The sequence below is a fragment of the Pseudophryne corroboree genome, chromosome 11, assembly GCF_028390025.1.
Source record: "Pseudophryne corroboree isolate aPseCor3 chromosome 11, aPseCor3.hap2, whole genome shotgun sequence".
NCBI lineage: Eukaryota > Metazoa > Chordata > Amphibia > Anura > Myobatrachidae > Pseudophryne > Pseudophryne corroboree.
Window position 1 is genome coordinate 348104154 of NC_086454.1, and position 18049 is coordinate 348122202.

At 45.7% G+C, this 18049-nt stretch overlaps 1 protein-coding gene across 3 annotated transcripts in view; it reads left to right on the forward strand.

The window, feature by feature from the left end:
* CDH13 (cadherin 13) overlaps window positions 1-18049 on the forward strand; it is a 1087951-nt gene that overhangs the window by 770518 nt on the left and 299384 nt on the right. For all 3 annotated transcript variants that reach the window (XM_063945965.1, XM_063945966.1, XM_063945967.1), the window contains one exon: window positions 104-282. In XM_063945965.1, the coding sequence (XP_063802035.1) occupies window positions 104-282 (179 nt within the window). The remainder of the gene's footprint in view (window positions 1-103; window positions 283-18049) is intronic.

Sequence of the window (18049 nt, forward strand, 5' to 3'; positions counted from 1 at the left end):
TTTCTTCTTGTTTCATTCATCTGAAATAACCGACACAATAAAGAATAATAATACTTATAGCAGACGGCGACATTATAACCTTTCCGCTTCTCTTTCCCCGCAGGGACCATAGTGATGAACATGTTGGCGTTTGATGCAGACGACCCCACTACCGATAACGCCGTCCTGCGCTACAATATCCTCAAACAGACACCCGACAAGCCCTCGCCGAACATGTTCTACATCGACCCGGAAAAGGGCGACATCGTCACGGTGGTGTCTCCGGCGCTGTTAGATCGTGAAGTGAGTAATGTATTCTCTGTCTTCTCACCTCCCCAGCTCACAGGAGCTATTCTGTGGAATTACCGCTACAAATGAGAACAGCCCAGAGCTTTGCTATTATACCGTACGCGGCGTAAGGACGGGTGTAATTACACATACTGCATTACGATTTCAATTGAGATTAATTTAAGAGTCAACATCGAACGGCGGCTATGAATAACTGTTAAAGTGAGAATGTATGTTACTCAGCTGAAATAGATGAGACTCTATGGGGGGGATTCAGTTGCCTGTGGCTTTCCAACAGGGGCGGGGCGGTTGCTCAGGCACAAGGCGTCAATGTATCTTCACCTGTTTTTCCTCGCACCCTATAGATCCTCACTGTAAGACAGCTCAGAGATCTGAATTCCCCTTTTTTGTTTTCCGGTAAAACAATGGCGGTACTCTCGCTATTTGGAGATTGATACATAGCATTACTGGTGAAATAGTAGTTTATATCTGCATGATCTGGTAGCGTTTTGTGCTATTTCCGGGCAGGGTGAAAATTGGCGTAGCTTTTGAAAAGGGACACTGGAGAGAGATGTATCAAACTTTATCAAAGAGGTGTTGCCAACAGCGACCAATCATATTCCAGCTATCGCTTATCTAGTACAGGCTAGAAAATAATACTGAGAATTTTAAAATTTAATTTTTTTCTAAATCTTCCCAACTGCCTTGACGCTTTAACTTTAAAAAAAAAGTTGACATCAGTTTTTAGTTGTGTATAGTTGTATTATGTTGTATTTAACTATCGGATCAACAGATGTCCGCGCTTCTATGATGCACCAAGGGTTAATTGTGTTTGCAGAGTGCAGCACTACCATACCGCCCAACTTCTGGTCCGTGGGGAACAATGGTTATAATGAACGCCGTAAGCATAATACAGGGCTGGTGCAGCCATTTTCTGTAATAACTTTCACTGGCTACATAATTATCTACCCCTGAAAGGTACCAGAGGAGGCAGCCATTTTGGACGCGCTACATAGGTCACCCTGGGTGGAACAGTCAACCCTAGAAGAGATGTCCGAAAATGGGACGTTGCAGCCTACTAAAGCTAGATGCCAGGGCGCGTACATAACCATCAAATCTATGTATTTTTCATCCCACCCATGAGCATACCATGCGAGGCAGCCATTTTTTGGCGCGCTACAGACGTGACGGCGTGTGAGACGAACCATACAAAGAACTTAGGCCCATACGGGTAACTGATACATGTGTAATGTGATATGCGTAGTATGAAAACCGGGCTGTGTGGTGGACGTTGTGGAACCGCATGCTCTGAGGGGGTACGAGCTGCTGACGGTGATTTGTAATAAAGTAGATGGAAATGAGGCCCTGGGCTGCTTATCCCATTTATGGTAGAAGGGAACCCTCTGGCAATTTTATCTTTTTCAATTCCTAAGTAGCAGAAGGCGCCCCCACGTCACCTGTGATTGGTCGCTGATTTGAAGTTATCACTAGTACGTACTGTGGAGACAGGCAGATTCCGGTCCGGCATCATGTTTGTGCATATAGTATAGGGCTGTTTCATGGAGTAAGAGGGGGAGATGCATCAAATCTAAAAACGAGTGAAGATGTTTCCCATAGCAACCAATCAGAGTCTACCTATAATTTTAATATACTATATAAATGATAGTTACATTGTGATTGATTGCTACGGACAACGCCTCCACTTGTTCTCTCTAGAAGATTTAATATATAACATCGCCCCCATTGTATGTAATGTAGGGTACATGTGAACGATGTGAAGAGCAACGGACAGATGTAAGGATGTAGGAAGTAACTAACGATGTTGTACACATCGATGGCACGATCTGTCTGCTCAGAAGAACCAATGCCGACAAGTTTTGATGACATTTTCTAAGGTTCCTGCGTCCGATATATTGTGCAGTTGTTTGGCTGTCAGTACACACAAGATGTGGACAGCATACTGTATTTGTGTGATATATATATATATATATATATCTATCACACAAATACAATCAACTTGCAAGTTATAATGCTGCATGTGTCTGTGCTACTGATAAGTAAATGTGTATAAGGATCTGCTGAGGTTGTATTCCTCCTCTCCTCTACCTTCCAATGTTTGACACTCGGACGAAACGCGTAGGGACCTACGTTATACTCAGACGAAATGCGTATGGACCTACGTTATACCTGTATCCAGATGATTGGACAGACAAGCTCATTTATGTTTTACTTACTGTACTTTTGATACCTACCATTTGCCTGCTGATCTTTAGGAATTTTTATATGTTTTTTTTATGTGTGTATTAAAATAACTTTTTAAAACTTTTAAAACCTATAGTATCTGTGCTTTTTTGGTGTTAATCACATATTGGGGATAGAATCTCCTAAAGAACACCTAATATATTTATAAGCAAGGTACCTGGTTTTTAAGAAATACGCTCCATGATGTATTAATTGTTCTTTTTTCTTATCCTACTGTCTGGATACATCTTATACCATTTTGGCTGAGAAAATGGGCCGAAGACTCAGCTCTTAAAAGATAAGCTCTGTTTTTCTTGTCCCTGTGTTCACATGTGTAGCGCTAAGACCCTCATTCCGAGTTGATCGCTCGCTAGCTACTTTTTTTCAGCCGTGCAAACGCATAGTCGCCGCCCACGGGGGAGTGTATTTTCGCTTTGCAAGTGTGCGATCGCCTGTGCAGCCGAGCGGGACGAAAACATTTTTTGCAGTTTCAGAGTAGCTCTGAACTTACTCAGCCGCTGCGATCGCTTCAGCCTGGACACGCCTGCATTTTTCCTACCACTCCCAGAAAACGGTCAGTTGCCACCCACAAACGCCCTCTTCCTGTCAATCTCCTTGCAATCACCCGTGCGAATGGATTCGTCGCTAGAAGCATTGCCCAGCAACAATGCTGTTTGTACCCGTACGACACGCGTGCACATTGCGCTGCATATGCATGCGCAGTAGTAACCTGATCGCTGCGCTGCGAAAATCTGCAGCGTGCGATCAACTCGGAATGACCCGCTAAGTGCACAAATTGCATTTTATAGGTGCTGTCCACTTTTTTGTGTGTATATATATATATATACACATAGCATCTGCCTTGCAGCAGGGGCGATGCCATATATATCGGTGAAGTACATCATTGACATATATTTCGGGTGTACACACTTACAGATGGTTGGCACGATATATTACCTAGTGTGTACCCAACATACTGTCCGTCTTATCATGTTTCAGATTTAAGGGGATATGTATTAAGCAGTGATAAAAGTGTAGAAGAGAGCCAGTGGAGAAGTTGCCCATGGTAACCAATCAGCTGCTCTGTATACTTTTATAGTATGCAAATTATAAATGTTATATCCGTGCGATTGGTTGCCAATGGCAACTTCTCCACTGGCTCACTTCTCCACTTTTATCCCTGCTTAATACATGTCCCCCTTAGTTTCCTGCTGCTGCTGACATTGGACATGAAACTGCGGAATAATTGCAACAGATGTGAAATATTTGATGATATCTATTACAGAGGTGTGCGATGCGTCTATTCCATCTGGATCCCGTGTACAGCGGCAGGAAACAGAGGAATCTGCCGATGAGGGAACTTTTTTGTTTTCACTCTTGTTTTACTCCTGTGATTCTCTTCTGATTGGCTCCCGGTAATTTCCTTAGAGAGCAAACCCCAACGCGTTTCACCCCACCGTCAGTGTCTCGTGCGCTGCTGTTTTGATGAGCAGACGAAAGCCACACAATTCCTTCATTTTCTTCGTTTGTTGGTTTAGATAAAACAACGAGAACACACAAATAAAGTCGACGCTCAAAATGTCAACAGATACGATGTTGACATGGTTAAATGTCGACACTTTGAAAATGTCAACGTGGAGAAAATGTCATCATATGTTATGACGACCCAGTGAAATTGTCAACATTAGTATTTGGTTTAGGGGCTAGTGGTAGCCTTAGGGTTACTGCAGAAACAGACTGTCCACGTTATGACCACGTCGGCATGTTGACATGGTCACTGTCGGCACACTATATTGAGCCCATATAATAGTATTGTGTTCTACTGATTCCTGCATCTTGCTGAAACTTGCATATCTGGGTCATAGACTATACGAAAGGTCGTTAAAAATCAGATAGAAGTAAATTAACATTTGTTCTGAAAGCAGAATCTATGATCAAATGTTGTCTTACAGAGGGTGACCCGCTGTCCCTGCTAATTAGGCCCAAGCAGTAAGTATGCATGTTAAACACCAATGTCTGGGTGTGCACTGTGCGCATATCCGCAGGGATTTCCCAGAAGGACTTGCAGCAGAAATTCACTTACAGCTTTGGAACGGTATTGTTCTTTGTAGATAAAACTTCCCGTCCCGGCAGACGCCAAGATGAAATACAAACTGCTCAATTGTGGTTTTGTTGTTGTCCGCCCTGACAGATGGACAAAATGAGAACCCGTTTTTTTTCCTCCTTTTCTTTTTGTGTTGTAATAAGCATCTTTAAGCCGTCAATACACTTATTACTGTAAACCATCTATATGCAAATGCTTAAACCCGCCGTGCGCTCTCTCCTTTTTTAATGAAAAGATATTAATCTTTACAGTCAGCGATCTCACATTTCATGTGAAATATTTCCTATTTACAGACATTGAAAACACTTTTTCTTTGTTATGAACTAAAAAATACCTTGAATGAAAAGAGGAGGCCTAGGCATCAGGAGGAAACGTATTAGAGCCTGGCCGAAAGGGCGTTTGTCCTGGACCACTTTCAGGACAGGATATGAATGGACAGTCGTGTAAGAATTGGGTATATTTTATATCAATAAAATTTTTTATTTCTGTTGACCCTGAAATCTGATTGGTGACCGTCTGTATGCTGACCGTCGTGATCCCAACCACCAGTCACCCGATCCCAACCCGTTTGTAAACGCCTGCATCTTAAACCGTTGTTGCTAGTCTGTTTCTGTAGGAATAATGGCAGGCAAATGGCGCTGCAATACAGGAACCTGAGTTATCATTAGTAGGGATAAGCAATTCATCTCCTAACTAGTGCGTGTAATATTCACCACATCCCTGTTGGGACTTTGCACATCTCCCAGTGTTACCCCAACAGCACGGGCGCACATCAGGACGCATTAATGCCAGCACGCCAGCTTCATTCTTGCGCTGCAAATCCCGCAACATGCACACATAAGAAGGAGCGGGGCTCCGAGTACTAGCGCTATCTGAAGATGGCGTTGTTCTCGCAGGCAAACTCCAAAAACTTACATTTTTCAGAAAATTAGATGGCCTTATCAGACCCCTAATGATGAATGGACGTTACATAAATTATGCAGAAGCTAGCGTTTCGGCGTATGGGAACTCCTGGGTCAGAACCAGGGATGGATCAGTACACAGCATTCCCATAACAGCATTTAGGTAGTGGCCCAGCAATGCAGATACGTTTCCATGCAGGACCGTCCTCTTCTAAGCCCTCACTTCATGGTGCCCCTTGATGTCATTGCAATAATCTCCTCTTGCAGAACAAAGTCCAGGGTTTGCACATGGGTGAGGGACTTGGCAAATGTATGTGGGCATTCCAGGGGGATCAATCATTCCACCAACACCTAAATAACGATGGTAACAGTAATAACAGAGAGAATAATAACACTGGACGCTTTTACGCAAAAGTATGCACGTGACAGCTCAATGGACCCTACGGTAAATAGAGATACCGTCAATAGGCTAAACTCATATGGTCGACGTGCAAAGGCGATGGTAAAATGGTCAACTATATCTAAGGTCGACAGTCAAAAGTTCAACCTGCAAATGGCTGTCACAGAAAAGGTCTACACAAGCTTTTTTTAGTTTTTGGGGTGTCATTTTGTATGTGACCCCAGGTAGTGTACCGTATAGCCTCGTGAGGCTTGCTGTGCTACAGAGAGGATTGGGGTAGGCACTGTACATAACACCGTCCATAGACAGGTGTAAATGTCCCCCTAAGTTCTATCTGTGGCTGTAATTCGCTCCCATCAGCATGCAAATCGCTTCCCCATTCCAGCGCCATTATGGCTTTGAAATGTGCTCCACTTTCATTTTCTCCAGCCATCATTCTGAGCTTTATCTCTGTTTGCATGTAAACCAATTAATTATTTTACAGCCAGCCTTTTATAGCTGGAGACTGACCATAATAGCAGACATATTTGTATTCAATTAATGAGTGGCTGACGAATGGTGTAATGCATCATGACGGTAATAACTTGTTGTATGGAAGCTTGCGGCTTCTCCCTGCCGCCGGACAGTGAATAATTCAGTATCCAGTAAATAAACAGATGATAAAATACTCTCTAGCTCCTGAGAGCGGAATGATTTTTGTTTTTTTGTTTTTTGTTAGCATTGTACGGATGTCATAAGAATTCTGCATACGGTGTTAAAAGAGTAATGCAATAACATGCAGTATGCAAGGTAAGATTTAAAGCGGCAATTCGTTTTAAGGATAAACAACCACTAATTGCCACTTTAAATCTAGCCGTTTTATTGCAAGAATCGAGCCAGTGCCTGCTATTACGTGGCAGCACGGACGGCGTAATGGTTAGCATTACTGCCTCACAGTACCGAGGTCATGGGTTCGATTCCCACCATGGCCCTAACTGTGTGGAGTTTGTATATTCTCTCCGTGCGTGGGTGGGTTTCCTCTGGCTATTCCGGTTTCCGCTAAGAAATAATAGTATGCTAATTGGCGCCCAACAAAATGAACCCTAGCGTAAATGTGTGTGCGTGTGCATGTGGTAGGGAATATAGAGTGTAAGCTCCCCTGGGGCAGGGACTGATGTGAATGGCCAAATATTCTCTGTAAAGCGCTGGGTGTACTCCCAAGCATACAGAGGGCACATCCAGCATTAATCAATGATCTCATACCTTTCCGCTGGATCACACAATTCAGACTGGGTAACAGGCTGGTATCTGTAGTGCCAGACCCTGAGCGGACCCAGTGGGCAGTGATTTCCTCACCTTCAGCCAGGTAAGGAACAGGGAACTGGCCATCATCTTAGATGTATTAGGGGATCCGGTCTGAAGATTGACAGTGTCTAGGTCGACTATCGACAGTCACTAGGTCGACATGTTTTCAAGGTCGACAGGGTTTCTAGGTTGAGATGTTCTAGGTCAACAGGTCAAAAGGTCGACATGAGTTTAAAAAATATATATATTTTTTTAAACTTTTTCATACTTAACGATCCACGCGGACTACGATTGGGAATAGTAACCTGAGCGCAGCGAGGCACCTTGCCCGAAGCATGGCGAGCGAACACGGTGCACTAATTGGGCTTCTCGGTCACTGTACGGAGAAAACGACACAAAAAAACCCATGACAAGCTCATGTCGACCTTTTGATCTGTCGACCTAGAACATGACGACCTAGAAACCCTGTCGACCTAGTGACTGTCGACTTATAGTGGTCAACCCAAACATTGTCGACCTAGACACTGTCGATCCAGTGACCAACACCCGTATTAGGTGCTGCTCTTTCTGCGGAGACAGCTTTTCGGAATTGTGTTGAGTATCGCAGTCTCCCTGCATCCCTGACTGTCTGCACCTGTGCTGCCCAGCAAATGGGTGGCGCAGGTGAGTAGGCCCTGGCGCTGTCCCCGAGTCTAGTGTGCATGCATATATCTCTGGAAACAGGGCGCCCACGCCATGTTCAAGGTGATTTTTCTACTGTGCATGCACATGCTGTATTGCTGGAAAAACTGCCTGTGGTCCCCTTTTCCCAGTGCTGCTGCAGCATCCGGAACAGGATTCTAGAGAGGTAAGTATTGATCGCGGCTGCAGAGTGTTCAGAGTGGGCCCCCCATGAACTCATGGGCCAGTGTCCACCGCACACCCTGCACCAATTGTCAGTGGCGTCGAGAGAGGGGGGGAGAGGCTACAAATTACCAGGGGCCCAGGTCTGATGGAGGGGCCCAAAGGCAATAAAAAAACAGTGTTTTTTTTTTCTAAAGGTGCATAGCCACGCCTCTTGTGATTAGTCCACGCCCCCTGAAAAGTACCTGGGCCCAGCCAGGCTCTACTGCCCTGGTTGGGAGGCATGCCATGCACTTTTAAGTGGGTGCTACTCATGTGTTAGACACGCCCCCAGAAGGGGTGTGGCCATACCCCCAGCATGCTGTGGTCACATCTCCTCCATGGTAGGGGGGGGGGGGGGCAGGAGGTTGTTGTACCGGGACCCAGGATTTCTCTTGGCAGCCCTGCCAATTGTAGACAAGCCACTGCTGGGATTCCACTCCCTTCCTCTCCTTCCCATCGTGCAGTGAAGTCCTGCGCTGCCCCTGTAAGCAGTGGAATGGGGGCCCGCTGAGAGAGGGGGGGCCCGGACACGTATGTGCCCCCACTTAATCCGGCTCTGAATATCGGTACGACTTCTGCTGATAAACATCAGTCACGAGACTGCATCCTGAAATGAGTTAGATAAGAAGCTGGTGACATACTGTATTAGCGACTGACACAGAAGTTTGGTACATACCAATATATTTATCTATAATACTAGATTAATCTGAATCAAGCATGCTTAAGAGACTGACCGGCAGGAGATCAGTGATGAAAAATGCTTGGTCTTGCACATACACTAAGTGCCCCCCAGCACTCACCGCCTCCCTGTCTGGTGTAGGAGGGCTCCTCGCAGTGACTAGGCGGATGGCGCAAGGCCCAACGCCTGCAGATAATATGCATTGCGTGCATTACAGTTGTCTCTAACCGGTAGCTGATAAAATCCCTGTTGTGTCGTCTTCTGCTATCCCGAAGGCGGCATTACCATCCTCTCTCGCTAATCAGCACCTGGCTTGTAAAACTGGTATTCAAATAATCGGAAGAGCGCAATGTATTCATTACAGTTGTGATAATTACTGCGGCGAGACAATGAGACACTTACACCTGTTTCACAGGCAGAACACAATTCCTTCCCGGTGCTAGAAAAAAATAACACACCTCCCGAGCAGGTACGGACGCTCTTATCTTACGGCAGAAGGTATTAACTCTGCCACGGCTGGCGGAAACGCACCAGTAATCAACCTATTAACTTTTGCTCATTAGTTGGAGTTTCTATTAATTCTTTTCTCTAACTTCTAACATGTGAGTCCTGGCAACATCTATACTTTGCGGTCAGAGCAGTGGCGGATTTAGCGGGGGGCGATGAGGGCGACCGCCCCCCCTACACCCTACACTTACCCCGCACATTTATTTGAGAAGCCACTCCCATACAGTTCCTCCGCCGCGGCCACAACGCTCCAGCTTCAGAGACCGTCAGAGCACCTTTTTTTGCTGTAAATCTGAATCTATTCTGTAGATTCCCAGTTTTTGAAAAGGGCAGAGTGAGAAGAACCTGTAGCCAGAAGGATCTTTGGAATGTTCCCAGCAGGGCAGAGTATTTCAGGAAACGGGAGTGTGAGACTGCAGCCCGTCCACTTAGATAGGAGCAGAGTACTGCAACGGTATACTGCGCAGAGGTGAATAGGCTACGGTGAGATCAAACACATCGTTATAGGAAATGAAGTCCGCACCTCCAAAATGTTCTGTGTCTTCTTCTAAGGAGACTTATGTTCATACTGTACGTACAGGACAGGTATGAGCTTTAGGGGGACATTTACTAAGCAGTGATAAGAGCGGAGAAGTGAGCCAGCGGAGAAGTTTCCCCATCAACCAATCAGCAGCTGTGTATCATTTTATAGTATGCAAATTATAGATGTTACTTCAGTGCTGATTGGTTGCCAAGAGCAACTTCTTGACTGGCTCACTTCTCCGCTCTTATCACTGCTTAATAAATGTCCCCCTTAAGTCAAGAAGAACGTTTGAACCAAGTATTTGTGGTACATTGCAAAGAGAACTCAACCAACACTGTAACCACTGGCTGGTCATCAATTCATAGGCCCAGATTTATCAAGCCTTGGAGAGTGATACATTTCACCGTGATAAAGTACCAACCAATCAGCTCCTAACTGTCGTTTTTCAAACACAGCCTGTAACATGGCAGCCAGGAGCTGATTGGCTGGTACCTTATCACTCTCCAAGGCTTGATAAATGTGGGCAATAGTCTGAAACCTTTATTAAGCACAACGGAATTTGCTGCGCTATAGAAGAAACTGTTAATAAATAAATAATAAATGAATCCAACTAAAAAAAATTCACAATATGTCTGCAGGCACCTACACCATTTAGGTGGCACTGGTTCCTGGTCATACCGTCGCACTAACACTGCCAGGCCGGTCCCGACAGAGTAAACATCCACCGCTCGCAGCAGCGGAATCAGTTCTGCGAGGGATCACAGCGATGGCTGCTTTTCAGAGCGGATGTCCCTGCACCAGAGCAGTATTCAATTGCGCCGGTAGTAGTGTGTGCACCACAACTTGCAGCAAGTCAGATACATAATTAACGCTTTAGGTGCACTTTAATAACTAGGCCCCTAAGAATGAAAAGCGCAGCCGCTGTCAAATGTTACCGGCTAGATCATTCATAAGTAGCCTAAGAGGACAAAGGATGCCGGAAGTGTTATGTTCCCAAACCGCAGAACGCAATACGTTACCCGCTGTTGTCGCTGCTCTAGCTATAAGTTTATTGCAGTGTAAGCGCAGGGCACAGTATTGTTCCTCTGCAAAGCCGCGCCGCACTGTATGGAGACAACATAATTCATTCAATTAATTTCTGGTACAATAATAAAGTTACACAGTATTTTGTGTGATACATACAAGGAATTTCCAAAATGGAGTGTGAATGAGGCCTACAGTACAGTCCGGAACAGCGTTGCGCAGATCGCTGCTGATCAATTCAATCTGCATGAAATTTGCACAATTCTACTATATGGGGGTAATTCAGACCTGTTCGCTCGCTAGCTGTTTTTTTGCAGTCCTGCGTTCGCATAGTCGCCACCTACCGGGAAGTGTATTTTAGCTGTACAAGTGTGCGATCGCATGTGTAGCAGAGCTGTATAAACTGATTTTGCGCAGTCTCTGCGCAGCCCAGGACTTACTCAGCCGCTGCGATCACTTCAGCCTGTCCAGGATCGGAATTGACGTCAGACACCCGCCCTGCAAACACCTGGACACGCCTGCGTTTTTCCAACCACTCCCAGAAAACGGTCAGTTACTACTAGTGATGAGCGGGTTCGGATCCTCGGAATCCGACCCGCCCGAACTTCACCTTTTTTTTACACGGGTCCGAGCGACTCGGATCATCCCGCCTTGCTCGGTTAACTCGAGCGCGCCCGAACGTCATCATCCCGCTGTCGGATTCTCGCGAGACTCGGATTCTATATAAGGAGCCGCGCGTCGCCGCCATTTTCACACGTGCATTGAGATTGATAGGGAGAGGACGTGGCTGGCGTCCTCTCCGTTATAGTAGAACACAGAGTGACTTAGTTAGTTATAATTGTGGGGAGGATTGGGGACGGGGAGCAGCTGTTAGGGAGTACAGTGCAGGGTTTTGATTATACCACCAGTGAGTTTAATCCTTTGTTTCTCTGCCTGAAAAAAACGCTCCGACCACCATATCTGTGCTCACTCAGTGTGCTGCACTGCTGCATGATATATCTGTGCTGAGTGCACTGCTCTGCTCACACTGCCTAATTGTGGGGACTGGGGAGCAGTTATAGCAGGAGTACAGTGCACAGTTTTGCTGACAGTGACCACCAGTCCAGTATACGTTTGTCTGCCTGAAAAACACTCCTGTGTTTTTTTTTTTCTTCATACTAGTTTAGCAGTCTGCTGACCGTGTCCACCAGGTCCGTTATACAGTATATTATATATATAAGCAGCAGTACGGTAGGCCACGGCTGTACCTACCTCTGTGTCGTCAGTGCACTCGTCGTCCATAAGTAATATAATACTATACTATCCATCCATCTACATTGTATACCTGTGGTGTTTTTTTTTCTTCATACTAGTTTAGCAGTCTGCTGACAGTGTCCACCAGGTCCGTTATACAGTATATTATATATATAAGCAGCAGTACGGTAGGCCACGGCTGTACCTACCTCTGTGTCGTCAGTGCACTCGTCGTCCATAAGTAATATAATACTATACTATCCATCCATCTACATTGTATACCTGTGTTGTTTTTTTTCCCTTCATACTAGTTTAGCAGTCTGCTGACAGTGTCCACCAGGTCCGTTATACAGTATATTATATATATAAGCAGCAGTACGGTAGGCCACGGCTGTACCTACCTCTGTGTCGTCAGTGCACTCATCGTCCATAAGTAATATAATACTATACTATCCATCCATCTACATTGTATACCTGTGTTGTTGTTTTATTCTTCATACTAGTTTAGCAGTCTGCTGACAGTGTCCACCAGGTCCTTTATACAGTATATTATATATATAAGCAGCAGTACGGTAGGCCACGGCTATACCTACCTCTGTGTCGTCACTCGTCGTCTATAAGTAATATAATACTATACTATCCATCCATCTACATTGTATACCTGTGTTGTTTTTTTTTCTTCATACTAGTTTAGCAGTCTGCTGACAGTGTCCACCAGGTCCGTTATACAGTATATTATATATATATAAGCAGCAGTACGGTAGGTCACGGCTGTACCTACCTCTGTGTCGTCAGTGCACTCATCGTCCATAAGTAATATAATACTATACTATCCATCCATCTACATTGTATACCTGTGTTGTTGTTTTTTTCTTCATACTAGTTTAGCAGTCTGCTGACAGTGTCCACCAGGTCCGTTATACAGTATATTATATATATAAGCAGCAGTACGGTAGGCCACGGCTGTACCTACCTCTGTGTCGTCACTCGTCGTCCATAAGTAATATAATACTATACTATCCACCCATCTACATTGTATACCTGTGGTGGCTTTTAGTTGTGCGCAAAATATGGAGAACAAAAATGTGGAGGTTAAAAAAATAGGAAAAGATCAAGATCCACTTCCACCTCGTGCTGAAGCTGCTGCCACTAGTCATGGCCGAGACGATGAAATGCCATCAACGTCGTCTGCCAAGGCCGATGCCCAATGTCATAGTACAGAGCATGTAAAATCCAAAACACAAAAGATCAGTAAAAAAATGACCCAAAAATCAAAATTAAAAGCGTCTGAGGAGAAGCGTAAACTTGCCAATATGCCATTTACGACACGGAGTGGCAAGGAACGGCTGAGGCCCTGGCCTATGTTCATGGCTAGTGGTTCAGCTTCACATGAGGATGGAAGCACTCATCCTCTCGCTAGAAAAAAAGAAAAGACTTGCGGCAAAAGCACAGCAAAGAACTGTGCGTTCTTCGAAATCACAAATCCCAAAGGAGAGTCCAATTGTGTCGGTTGCGATGCCTGACCTTCCCAACACTGGACGGGAAGAGCTTGCGCCTCTTTTTTTCTTTGCGTCATGTGCTGTTTGGGGAGTATTTTTTGGAAGGGCCATCCTGCGTGAGATGGGCCAGGTGTTTGTGCCGGCCACTAGGGTCGCTTAGCTTACTCACACAGCTACCTCATTGCGCCTCTTTTTTTCTTTGCGTCATGTGCTGTTTGGGGAGTGTTTTTTGGAAGTGCCATCATGCGTGACACTGCAGTGCCACTCCTAGATGGGCCAGGTGTTTGTGTCGGCCACTTGTGTCGCTTAGCTTAGCCATCCAGCGACCTCGGTGCAAATTTTAGGACTAAAAATAATATTGTCAGGTGTGAGGTGTTCAGAATAGACTGGAAATGAGTGTAAATTATGGTTATTGAGGTTAATAATACTATGGGATCAAAATGACCCCCAAATTCAATGATTTAAGCTGTTTTTTAGGGTTTTTTGAAAAAAACACCCGAATCCAAAACACACCCGAATTCGTCAAAAAAAATTCGGTGAGGTTTTGCCAAAACGCGTTCGAACCCAAAACACGGCCGCGGAACCGAACCCAAAACCAAAACACAAAACCCGAAAAATTTCCGGTGCACATCACTAGTTATCACCCACAAACACCTTCTTCCTGTCAATCTCCTTGCAATCGCCCGTGTGAATGGATTCTTCGCACAAACCCATCGCTGAGCGGCGATCCGCTTTATACCCGTACGATGCGCCTGGGCATTGCGATGCATACGCATGCGCAGTTCTGACCTGATCGCAGCGCTGCAAAAAACGCTAGCGTGCGATCAGGTCTGAATTACCCCCCATGTTAGAAGGGGTATGGAACTTAGGGTCGACAGTGTCTAGGTCGACAGACATTAGGTCAACGCCAATTGGTCGACAGTGACCAGGTCGACACCACAAATAGGTCAACACAGCCATTAGATCAACAAGAACAAGGTTGACATGTAAAAAGCAGACGTGAGTATTTTTGTGTCGTTTTCATCGGAAAGTGACCGGGAACCCCAATTAGTGCACCGTGTTCGCTCGCCATGCTTCGGGCAAGGTACCTCACTCCGCTACCGCCGCGCTCAGCACAGGCTACCATTCCCAATCGTAGTCCACGTGGATCGTAAAGTATGAAACAGTTCAAAAAATGTAAGAAAAATGTGAAAAACCTTTTCCATATCGACCTTGTACATGGCCACCTAATGGGCGTGTCGACCTATTTCTGGTGTCGACCTAGTCACTGTCGACCAATAGGCATCGACCTAATGGGTGTTGACTTGGAGTCTGGATACCGTTAAGAGGACTTAAGGGATCCAGAAGATTGGAACAATCTGCACGTTTGTGGCCAGGCTGCATCAGAAGCACACATGGGGGGGGGGGGGGGTCATTCCGAGTTGATCGCTCGCTAGCAGTTTTTAGCAGCCGTACAAACGCTATGCCGCCGCCCACTGGGAGTGTATTTTAGCTTAGCAGAAGTGCGAACAAAAAGATCGCAGAGCGGCGGCAAAGTTTTTTTGTGCAGTTTTAGAGAAGGTCAAAACCTACTCAGCGCTTGCGATGACTTCAGACTGTTCAGTTCCTGTTTTGACGTCACAAACACGCCCTGCGTTCGCCCAGCCACGCCTGCATTTTTTCTGACACGCCCTTTGTTTTTACGAACACTCCCTGAAAACGGTCAGTTGACACCCAGAAACACCCACTTCATGTCAATCACTCTGCGGTCACCAGTGCGACTGAAAAGCTTCGCTAGACCTTGTGTGAAACTACATCGGTCGTTGTAATATTACATCAAGCGTGCGCATTTTGCCACATACGCATGCGCAGAAGTGCCTTTTTTTGCTTCATCGCTGCACTGCAACCGAATGCAGCTAGCGATCAACTCGAGAGTGCAGAAAGTTCACACACACACACACACACACACACACACACACACACACACACACACACACACACACACACTGCCCCTCTAAATTGCCACTGGCCCTACTATGCCAATGTATAGTCACATTACTTATGTAACCCACCCCATAAACACTGCAGACAAGTAAGAACAAAACGTCCCACCAGATGGCGGGCAGCGCACGGGCGGGAGACCTTATTCACTTAGGGGCCCTTTATTTTAGTCTTCCATCATGTATGTCTGACAAAACCCCGGCCCTGCAGAAATCTAGAAGCGGTTAATGGTAACAATTTGTGCGCGCTGTAATATTGTTCTATAATCATAGCTGTTTTACAGTTTCCGCATGTGGCCATTAAGGCCACAGATTTCCATCTCTGAATGCACCCAATGGGATCACGGTTTTGTACTACCTCCCACTCACTATTCTGAAACAGGATCTCATTACGGTTGCATGCAGTACCTTTATTTTACGTTCCCGCGTGATTAAATTACCTTTTAGATGTGGTTATTCACGGTATAAAACTAAATTAAACTTTGTACCATTTCCGAAGAAGCTAAATCAAGTTTATGTTTGTGAGCCGCCAGACTAATCATAACATAACGTTAATGATGTCTCCAGAACAATGCACTTGACATGTCGGGAGATGGTTGAGTGATATCCAGCATAGCTCGGAATATACGCAGGTATAGGGACGCATAAAGAGAAACAGAGACATCCATCTCTGCAATGGTAGCTAAGCGATGCCTAGGCTTCATGCATTCAGATCGTCTCCGAGATAAGGCCCCGGGACGGAGAAGCATAGGGAGTGATATCAGATTGGGAATGCTGCACCGCACACCTCCCGTCATCAAACACCCGCAGAGGGACTGAGGAGAACAATGTAAGCGGATATGCTATGGTGTGTTCATAGATACCGTGGCAGATAAAGACCACTTGCTATACATAGGTTTAATAAAACACAAGGCATTAACACTAGAGATGAGCGCCGGAAATTTTTCGGGTTTTGTGTTTTGGTTTTGGGTTCGGTTCCGCGGCCGTGTTTTGGGTTCGACCGCGTTTTGGCAAAACCTCACCGAATTTTTTTTGTCGGATTCGGGTGTGTTTTGGATTCGGGTGTTTTTTAAAAAAAACCCTAAAAAACAGCTTAAATCATAGAATTTGGGGGTAATTTTGATCCCAAAGTATTATTAACCTCAAAAAACATAATTTACACTCATTTTCAGCCTATTCTGAACACATCACACCTCACAATATTATTTTTAGTCCTAAAATTTGCACCGAGGTCGCTGTGTGAGTAAGATAAGCGACCCTAGTGGCCGACACAAACACCGGGCCCATCTAGGAGTGGCACTGCAGTGTCACGCAGGATGGCCCTTCCAAAAAACCCTCCCCAAACAGCACATGACGCAAAGAAAAAAAGAGGCGCAATGAGGTAGCTGACTGTGTGAGTAAGATTAGCGACCCTAGTGGCCGACACAAACACCGGGCACATCTAGGAGTGGCACTGCAGTGTCACGCAGGATGTCCCTTCCAAAAAACCCTCCCCAAACAGCACATGACGCAAAGAAAAAAAGAGGCGCAATGAGGTAGCTGTGTGAGTAAGATTAGCGACCCTAGTGGCCGACACAAACACCGGGCCCATCTAGGAGTGGCACTGCAGTGTCACGCAGGATGTCCCTTCCAAAAAACCCTCCCCAATCAGCACATGATGCAAAGAAAAAGAAAAGAAAAAAGAGGTGCAAGATGGAATTATCCTTGGGCCCTCCCACCCACCCTTATGTTGTATAAACAAAACAGGACATGCACACTTTAACCAACCCATCATTTCAGTGACAGGGTCTGCCACACGACTGTGACTGATATGACGGGTTGGTTTGGACCCCCCCCAAAAAAGAAGCAATTAATCTCTCCTTGCACAAACTGGCTCTACAGAGGCAAGATGTCCACCTCATCTTCACCCTCCGATATATCACCGTGTACATCCCCCTCCTCACAGATTATCAATTCGTCCCCACTGGAATCCACCATCTCAGCTCCCTGTGTACTTTGTGGAGGCAATTGCTGCTGGTCAATGTCTCCGCGGAGGAATTGATTATAATTCATTTTAATGAACATCATCTTCTCCACATTTTCTGGATGTAACCTCGTACGCCGATTGCTGACAAGGTGAGCGGCGGCACTAAACACTCTTTCGGAGTACACACTTGTGGGAGGGCAACTTAGGTAGAATAAAGCCAGTTTGTGCAAGGGCCTCCAAATTGCCTCTTTTTCCTGCCAGTATAAGTACGGACTGTGTGACGTGCCTACTTGGATGCGGTCACTCATATAATCCTCCACCATTCTATCAATGTTGAGAGAATCATATGCAGTGACAGTAGACGACATGTCCGTAATCGTTGTCAGGTCCTTCAGTCCGGACCAGATGTCAGCATCAGCAGTCGCTCCAGACTGCCCTGCATCACCGCCAGCGGGTGGGCTCGGAATTCTGAGCCTTTTCCTCGCACCCCCAGTTGCGGGAGAATGTGAAGGAGGAGATGTTGACAGGTCGCGTTCCGCTTGACTTGACAATTTTGT